General features: G+C 33.3%; 1 protein-coding gene across 1 annotated transcript; it reads right to left on the minus strand.

Annotated features, from left to right (window-relative positions):
* Window positions 1-3,278: 3,278 nt before the first annotated feature.
* Window positions 3,279-6,260, minus strand: LOC106133905 (uncharacterized). Its single transcript, XM_013333762.1, has 3 exons — window positions 6,243-6,260; window positions 4,585-4,807; window positions 3,279-3,391 (listed from the first exon to the last, which is right to left on the minus strand). Exons 1-3 carry the CDS (start codon window positions 6,258-6,260, stop codon window positions 3,279-3,281), a joined length of 354 nt encoding a protein of 117 aa, XP_013189216.1.
* Window positions 6,261-10,302: the final 4,042 nt, after the last annotated feature.

Genomic DNA, 10,302 nt, shown 5'->3' on the forward strand with positions numbered 1-10,302 from the left:
CTCACGTTCTAAGGGAAACGGAACTCTAAGTACGTTGCCGACGGAGAGAGAAATTAAGGGGAAAAAAGACCGCTGTATGAATTTCTAAGTATATCGACGATTGTTTATTGAGATGGATGGCATGTTAATGTTGACATGCATTGTCTACCTGTTCCGCGGATGGTTTTATCAGTCATGTTCTGATTACACAATGCGACAACCATAGAAATCGAATCAAAGGCAACCCTTTCCTTAGTATATTTTAAGATTCTTTAGAATTCTTAAGAATAGAATAGATTCTTAAGAATTTAAGAGTTATGAAAAGTTAAACTATTCTATCTAACATAATTGTGTGTTGAACCAAGTACCTTATGACCCTTCGTTGTGTCGTTAATTAATAAATGGCGCTTAGAATTTAGCATGTATATTCCTAAGAGAAGTCAGGGTGAAGCTGCAGGCTTTTATAACCATAATAGCTGATGTTGATTATATAAAAGTAATGGAACTATTGCTTTATATAATCGAGGTATATACTTTTACCAAACAAGACATATTTTCGAAAATAAATTAGATTACTTTATGGAATTCTATTCTACTTCCAGCGCGGAAAAATGTTTGGACATTCTTCTGCTATTCAATGTTAACCATCATTAAGAAGCTAATAAAAAACTCACTTACCTATTTCCTGTGACGTTATACTCGATCAAACGTTAACGGATCCTCTGAAATCCTTTTCAATGTCATAAAATATTTCAGTATTTCTAAGAAATGAAAGCTGTATTGTGGTTCAATATTTATTCCGTTATAAAAATTTCTGTAACCGAAATATTATGCACGCATGAACATGACACATTTAATTTATTTCTTACATTTTCTTATGTAGGTACTTAGAGGAAATTTTTACAGTATCTAACAATAAATATAACAGGTTAATTGCGCCATGAACAGATCAGGTTATCAAGGCCGGCCAAGTAAGTATTTAGCATGGCGTTTAGCCCAACCAAAAGTTTCATCATCTCTCACTCCTTCACTTTCCCATGGCTATCGTAAATGGCGATTGGCGATTATAAAGGGAAACCACATTTATCTTGTGCAGCATATACCATCCATCCATCCATCTAACCATTCAATATAAAAGGTTACAGAGGTAAGAAGGTAGATCGCTTTATTTAGAAACCTGACATGTCCAATGTCAAGTATGGTCAAGAGGCGCCAGGCTCTAGACCATGCCAGGAGGAAGAAAAACAGATGTGACTATAAACTTTCTTACACTAAGAGGTTAAAGATACAAAAAAAAGAAAAGAAAGGAAAGCACATTTCCAGAAATAGGAACAATAAGCATTTTATGTACGTACCTACTAGAACTATTCTAAGATATAGCTATAATTTAGGATTGCTGTTAACAAGTATATTTATTTACAAACATACATTAGGTACATATCCGCATAACGAACAAATAGATATTAAATGTTAGAATTGACAAGTGAACGGATGATTACGTGATCTAAAATGTTATGCAAAGTGAATTGTATTTTTGCTACAATTGTTTAAATTAGATTTATAAGGTAATAGCGTAGGTGGTTAAACCGTTATATCATCTGAAAAAATATGATGCACAGTTTCAAAGCTCACCGCTGCTATTGTACCAATGATTTTTTCGAGTTAAGAACATCTGTTTGAATGCTGACTTATGTTTATCGTGAAGAAAGATATCGTGACTAAACCTGAAATAATAGCTTATTTTATTCCTTAAGGTACGTCCGATGCATAAGGCCTATCTCTATGTCAGTTTTGTGAGTTTATGCGTAACTTTTATCCTTGTAGTATAAGTATTTCTATAGAGATGGGGTTCGAATCCCACTGTATTATCAATTACCTTTTCTGAGTTACGTAAAATCAAAAACTGCTGGGTTGCTCCTGTTTATTTTTACCCAAATCCAAAATAATATTTTAATTAAAACTATACCGCATTATAGATAATAAAAGCTTAATATTGTCGAATTTCAATTTGAGAAAATACTAGTACTTATCCATCCGTCTTCTTCATCTTCGCAATTATTATATGTAATAGTAATTTTAGAATGTACCCTACACGCTCTGTTCAAATAATTTATCTAATTATCATCTGATATTTAGATATACCTATCAACTTATGGTATATAAAATAAAAGGGTTGAAATAAAACAAATTAGTAAGTTAAATACTTTTTTACTTATTAACAAAGTGTAAAATTATTAACAAACACCCGAAAAACCGGGATAAAAATAAAAACAATAGCAGTCTTACTCTATTACATAGCGATTGTAGAAAGTTACTTTTCTGGCTATTTGTAGTGGTGACCAGATTCGATGCTCATGAAAAAAAAATCTGCACAACAGTTACTAAATTATAAAGTTTAAAATATAATCTCACACTGAAAGGAAGATAACTTAAACCTGACATGAAAATACTTCTTCCATATTTTGATTACAATCTGATAAATTTGCTCCTTTAGAAACTTTAATTAGTTGGCAGCTCTGAACGCTGACCGCCCCTTAAAACGATAATATTTACAGCATTTGTTCACAAATATTACTGACAATAAATTCTCATGCACTTTATCTTATAAGATTAGATGTAATTAATGAGAATGTTATGGGGATCTATTGAAAACTTTCAAATTACATGGGTAGCTATCTAACAATTATTGATTTTTAATATAACCCTGCACAGGAAACATAAAATTGATGATCGACGTGATATTTATAGGGATCGTTTGGAATCGTAGTCCTTGTAATAATTCATCCGGTAATGCATCAGAACTATCAGGAATTACGATCGTTTCTTGTTATACAAGATTTGTGTTTGATAAGTTTGAGTTTTATTGGGCGAGATTAGCCAGAGATCTTGATATGAAGGAATTAATTGTGGTATGTAGAAGTGATCGCGTGGTGCGACAGAAACTGGTCATTTCTTGGTATCGGGAGTAGATAGTTCATGTCATATATTCGGAATAAAGTCTATTTCTATTATCTATTTATATATAGTTCCAGGCATAGATTCGGAATATACTCATATACTGTAGGAATAGGGTTTTTTTCCGAATTTATGACATGTGGTAAGTACTAGTGAATGTGACATCACATCTGATGGTTCTGATGCCGTTTTCATATTGAATCTCAATTCTGAGATTTATTCGAAAGCTTTACATCTGTGCAGGAAACTGCATGCGTATCCAGACATCGACACATCTTTCCTATAGTTTTAAGTACAATTATTTCAAATTCAATGGTGTATGAGAATATCTAGTGGTTTGTGTATCAGTATCCATGCTCGGATTCCCCTCCGTAGCCGCCGTGGTCACCTTCGAAGTGGACCACGGATTCTCCATAACCACCATCGTGGCCTTCGTCTGAAGCGCCCCATCCGTGACCTGAAATAAATTGTTGAGATGTGAAAAATACAACATAACATATAATCACTTCTATATATAGATGTATGTCTACTGATAGAGCCAGCAGTCTTCAAAGATTGAAAAGCCACGATTAGCTGTTTACCTTAATGATAGAATTGAGATTCCAGGAGTGACATATACAAGTTTAGAAGATAAGAAGGTTGGCGGCATCTTTGTGCCTGCATTTATTATTTTGAATATATATACGAATATATTCATTTTAAATTTTATACCTAAGAGTGAATTTTTGCTATAAGACAATTGTAAAATGAACTCATTACTAACTACTTCCTTATAAATATCAAGTAAAATGAAATCAAATCATCAAATCAACTTATTACCCAAATAGGATAAGATAATTAATGACATCAGCCACTGCTTATATTTACAGTTGTTAGCCTATGCACTATTAATATGAGTCTTAGTAATAGAGTCAGCTTTACCACACGGGTACGGAATCCTATAAAGTCAAAGCTAATGCATATTTATACATATTGTATGGAAATATTAGGTATGAGATAATATCATATCTCAAACCTAATATTGGTACATATTTTCCTAATTCGAAGATAAATAGGGACAGGAAGCTATTTATATATATGTACATATATATAAAGCAAGATACTGATGAAGTATCCATTTATCCATTGGATTTTATCCAGGATAGTATAAAGTTACGGACAAGTTCAATCACTTAGTAATAATAATAGTGAAAGTTGTGTTTTTGTGTTTTATTTACCCGGTACTTAACTTTCACAACTCAGATCCGACCCTTAACCACTAAAGCTGTAGTGATTGCTTACGACCATACAACAGTAAGCCACAATAGTTCAATGTTCAATAATAACAATATAAGGCTTTGTTTTAAAAAAGTAATCTTATTCGAGTCATACACTGAAAAACATTTTAAGAATTTATTTAGAAAGAAGACTTTTAAAATGTATTTATCTTTCTAATAGTACCTAAACAAAATGATTCTTAAAATGTTTAATACTCACCTCATCATATCTCGTGTTGTGCACTTATGACAGTGATCTTGCATTGGGTTTTCAAAGACAGGTTTTTAACAAAGCCAATCTGGTCTGACTTGTGGTGAATGTGCTTTATGATAAGTGGTGATGTTTAATGGTTATAACAACTATTCTGGAATCAATATATTTTTTTATCCTTACCATGTGGCGCAGCCTTTGGTTCTCCATAGGTGTATCCCAGAACTTCGTAATGGTCATCACCACCGCCACCACCACTCTTATGGTGGATATGTTTGACGATGGTGTGCTTGTGGTGGTGATGCTTGACGTACAGTGGGACGTGGATGATGACTTTCTTGTGACCACCGCCGTGCCCTCCCGCGGAGATCAGCGTCGCCAACACGGCAGTGCAAACAAGCACCAACTGGAAATTTTATAGGGATTTTCATTATTAATTCAGTGTAATACATTTCGATTCCAAAAAGTTGATTAAGTGTGCTCTGGTGTCAGGATGCTAGTCCCATCGCCAGATGGCTTGTATGTAATATTTTTTTGAAATTCTTTTATTTATTATTAATTTAATTAATGTCTATATTTCTTCATCTTCGTGGTGCTAAACCCGGTGACATCCCAACTTCTCTATAGAGGAGCCCGGGGTGCGCCTTTAGATCATGATCCTAGATAAGTTAGGTTTTTATATGATGCGACTCCAGTCTGACCTCCGCAACCTTTACAGTGGAACCTAACTCGTATTGAAACGTGGTAAAAGCTGTATTAGATGAATTCGTCTATTCTATTAGAATGCAGGGAACCTGCACGTCTCTGTATTTATTAAGAGGTAATATATCGAACACATCTAGTTGCATGATGTTTCGCAATAATTCTATTATATCTGGATACACGGTAAAAACAGTATAAAAATCGCAGAGCATATTATAAGCTAATCTATAATTTTATGTTTTCGCTTTTGCCAGTTTTTGCCTTGCCGTCCATATCATTAAGTATTAATTAGTGCATGATCTATCTTAAAAAAACAACAAGTATATAGTTTGCGACATATGAAGAAGGTAATGATTATCTAGCGATACAAAAGAAGATAAAAGTGGTACGCTTTTATTTTCACACAAAAAATCATTAAAATTACAGTGAACAGGTAAGTGCTACCTATTTTCGATGTTGTAATAGAATGATTCACTTTCAAATTTGTCGCCGTTCACTCTGAACTTTTTCTTCTTTTTTACTACAGACCAATGAAATCAAAGTCCGGAGTGATTCGTATGTTAGTGCTTACAAGATAAAACATTACATGTATTTTTATGAACGTAATATAAAAATGCATATAGTTTATATCAGGGCGCGGAAATACGGCCGTGTTCCGGAAAAGTTTTGCAATCGGTGAGATCGGCAAGGCTGGTTGCGTATGATTTTAGTTTTTTTCTATTATTTTTGTTTTCAACTAGGTTGTCAAAGCTCTTTCAACACTTGCAATGGCTTTGTACTCAAGGTCAACACAGTATTTCAGGTATATTTCGGAAAATATAAAAATAAATTTCGAATAAATTATTTCAATTGTTAAGGATAAACACACTAAACACAAGAAAATTCACAGTTTTATTCTCAGTTAAGGTTTAAAAGCTTGCGATCTGCTTTAATAAGCATAACCTTTGAAAGATTTGGCAGTCTTCACGGACTGTCTGATACCAGCCCTACCATTGGTAGTATTTGTACATAAGTATTTGTAAAGTTTATAAATTATTGATAATTATTATTATGCATCGTCATGAAAATTAAGAATGCATTTTTTTATTCATTTGTGACTGACTATCATTAGTAATTGTTATGTAAATATGTACACTCACCAGAAATCGTGCCGACATTGTGTAAGATAGGAGCGGTGAGTGTGCGCGGGAGCAGTCAGCGGGTGTGTGATAAAGAAATTTAAACAAAACTTCCTTTTATATCGCAACGTGGTCGCGTTTCGCGACACTGGTTCGGCGTAGCTTCTATCTATTCTTAGATTTCTTTTGATACACCAATAACAACCATAAACCATCAACTTAATGATCAATATTGAAATAATGTCTCCGGTGCTAGAACTGTGCAAAATTTCAAGGGAATTTCAGCTCGAAGTGATGGCGCCAAAGCCTAATTTTGCTGATCTGTCTCAATCAAAACATATTACTCGTAGAATAGGAAAGGTACCATGATAGTGAAAATAATGATCTACATTGTAGTTATAAAGTAGAAATTGTGTTGCGGCAAGACGAAAACATTCTCATTGACTGAGAGACATCAACGAGAAGCAGTAGCGTCTGAATGAACTGTACGTACTATAACAACAACATGGTCTGGAGAATTCTATCCGACATATTGTATCTATGTTTTATGCTTCGTTTTTGTTCATCACCACATGTTATTTATTTCTATTTTATTAAACAATGACTCATACAAAAATATGAAAGACAAAGATTGTTTTATGTAATTATGCATACTAAACTTTATATTACTATCAATGGTCACTACATATATAGTTATAGGTATTTACAAATTGAGATGTATTATTTATGTATCATCAGATGATATATACTTTCGCATTCATATAGCATTGACTTATTCCCGAGTCATAAATATTAGTTTGATTATTCATATAATAAAACATTAGGAGGAAACCAGGCATTTGGTGTATGTATTACTATCATCCTTATAGACTTACGTTCCCCTGTAAAGAATGCTTGAATGAATAAGGAATGTATGAAAGTTAGATAAGAGTCATTTCGTTTAAAATCCTAACTTTTCCAAGCCAGAATCTTGATTATACAAGGACCACCTGCGCCTCTTCAGAGAGGTGAGGATGGAACTGTTATTAACACTAGGTTCTTGCTCTCTGAGGCTTAGCCCTCTCTATCCTCCTTAAACGTAGCCTATCTTTGTTCTTAATATCATCAAAATCTGTTCTTAACATTTTGGTTTCTAGAAATCTATGTTTGTCTATTATCGATATCAAAGTAAAAATTTAATAGAGAAAATTTATATGAGAAAGACAGACAGAATGGTGTTCTAGTTGGCATCAGACTTCGTGCAATCCTTACCTGTATTTATCGTTGCATTATGCGACAACACATCACTCTCTCTTCTTTAAAGGAAGATGCGATTTCAACTGATATAACACCGCAATTATGTTCCGGTTGAGCTCTATGACCATAGAATAGGAATAATATAAAACTATAGAAATGGTAAGTACTGGTAAATATTTTATAGAAAGTAGTGATAACCACGTCCACAAGTCACCATAATATATGTGCGTATACGGATATGTGCAATTATATAGAATACGCAATATTAAAAAAAATATATAAGAATTTTAAAGTTTTTATAAATACATATTTTTAAATCAAGTTAAAACTAAAACTGCTTATTAAAAAAAAGAAATAAAAATAACATCTCGATTCTGAGTTTTTTTTGATAGCGTAATTTGCAAGACGGCCACACATATTAGTACTTTCAATAGTTACTTATTTAATTGATTAATCCCATCCTTATACGCAGTGTTGCGGCCGGCATTTGGACAAACAAAATTGACAGATAAGTAAAATATGGACTATCAATTTGACTAAGACGACGACCAGACAAGAGACGCCTTGAAAGAAGCTTTGAAAATCTGGTGTTTTTATTGCGACTGACCCACCAGACCCTCAGCCCGTCTTTATAAACGCCGCAAGTTTTTCCAGATTCCAGATGAGTTTCCAATTTGTTTTAATAATGGTCTTTCTATCGTCTTATATTATTACGATTTCTGTGGCTATGACTGTTTTCCGTTACGCTGGGAAACATTGCTATATTTTGTAAGATGAATGGAGTCATTGTCATTTGAATAGACAGGTAGATTATTTGTCTGGCTTGCACGATTATTATTTTTTGGTGCATGCATCAGAACATGCACAAATGTAGAGTTATACCACTACGTCAGTGGTATTAGTTTATACGTTTTTGTTAATGATATTCCTGTGGTTTCCGGCACCAATACAAAAAAGAATAGGACCACTCCATTTTCGTTCCCATGGATGTCGTAAAAGGCGACTAAGGGATAGGCTTATAAACTTGGGATTCTTCTTTTAGGCGATGGGCTAGCAACCCGTCACTATTTGAATCTCAATTCTATCATTAAGCCAACAGCTGAACGTGGCCTATCAGTCTTGTCAAGACTGTTGGCTCTGTCTACCCCGTAAGGGATAGGGACGTGATCATATGTATGTATGTATGTATTCCTGATAGCTGATTTTCAGGTGGAGGTTTTCAGACCGACTTTGTGATATTTACTTTCGAATTTAATAATTTTCTCTTTGTGTAAACAAAGTTTAAAGTCTAGGAATACTGCAAATTTTATATTTTATAATACAAAAATATATTGTAGCATCATAGCATTAGTTTTAATACTAACCAATGCTCTTTTGATAAGGGTAACCTTCGAGAGGAAACCTGCACAACAGGAAACTGGATGTGTAAGCATGATTCAACACGGGTTCAGGTTCCTCTGCAAAGGTTGCGGAGGTCAGATGGATATCGTCTAAAAACCTGTCTCATCCAATAGTAGGATCCATTGTCAAAGACGTATCATGGGCTCCTCCCCAGAAAGGTAGGTGAGGATATAACTAAGTTCTAATGTAATGGCCATTTTCATCTAGTGTTCGTCATAAAAAAACGATGAGTTTGAAGTCCGTTAATTAAAAAAATAGTTTTTTCCAACTACAAGGTATTATTTTATATCTATACGCTCTATCATAAAAAGGGATTGAGCTACTTATACTGAATTACTTATTAATATTAAACAGTTTCAATGTATTATTTCACAGCAAACTTAATTAAACTCAAAAGAGCTGTTGAGCTCGTTGATGTCTTTTTCACAATGGCTTCGGTGGCAAAGTTGTTATAGCAATCGACTCGTAAGCTGGAGGTACAAAGCATATATACAAATTTGATATGACTATATAACAATGACAATTTTTGATTTCCTTGATTTGATTGAAAGATTGATTGATGATTGAAGTTGAATAGTTACCGATGGTCTTATGGCGAAAGGAAATATCGTCAAATAATGCACCTGTATTAAAGCCCCAGCGCTTTCGGCTGTGAGTAAATATATAAGTCAATCAAAAATCAAAATTTTTATTCTTTATTATGGGAAGTTTCAATCACAAAATCAAATCAGTGTTCACTTTTATTTATAAATAAATTCACAAGTAAATACTAAGAAATTTTATATTGTAATATAATATAAATAACTAATAATAAACGGTATAAATAACCAATAAGTAAGGCACGCGATGAATAATACTTATATTTCTTTCGATTTTTACTTATATATTTGTTTGTATGATATTTCTATACTAACATAATAAAAGATTAAGTTCTATTGTTTTTTTATTAAAAATACTGAACCAACATCGATTATGAAAACTTTTTCACCATTAAAAAGTTAGATAGCATTATTATCTGTAGCTACATAATTACCACGGCCGAAACCGTGGCGAGGCGCTAGTGTTTAATATAACACATAACACTTTTTATCCTAAATGGGATGTACAGAACTATTAGTCTCAAAGAGCATTGCTTATGTTTTTTGAGACCTATATACATCATGAGGTATTTGAAATCATAAGTGTATGTAATGAGACGTTCTCAACAATTTTATCACATATCTAAACATACAATGTTTCCAACTCATTGCGGTGTGATGTTACATAACTGTGAACGAATTCAGAAATTAGTAACAGTGGTCCGATTAGATCAAAATAACGCATCGGGCCGGACGCAAAGTCAAAATAAAAGACAATATATACTTAGTGAATCGGATTATGTAAGGAGGTTCTTTCAAACCTCAGTATTTTGAAGTGAAATGCATCCTTGTTTGGCTGTCGGATT

The sequence above is a fragment of the Amyelois transitella genome, chromosome Z, assembly GCF_032362555.1.
Source record: "Amyelois transitella isolate CPQ chromosome Z, ilAmyTran1.1, whole genome shotgun sequence".
NCBI classification, from domain to species: Eukaryota; Metazoa; Arthropoda; class Insecta; order Lepidoptera; family Pyralidae; genus Amyelois; species Amyelois transitella.

What these genes read in the sequence shown, in the direction of transcription:
- LOC106133905 (XM_013333762.1), bottom strand. An exon ending in ACCAAAGGCTGCGCCACATG is followed by an intron (nt 3,392 to 4,584) that starts GTAAGGATAAAA and finishes AATTTATTTCAG; the next exon opens with GTCACGGATGGGGCGCTTCA.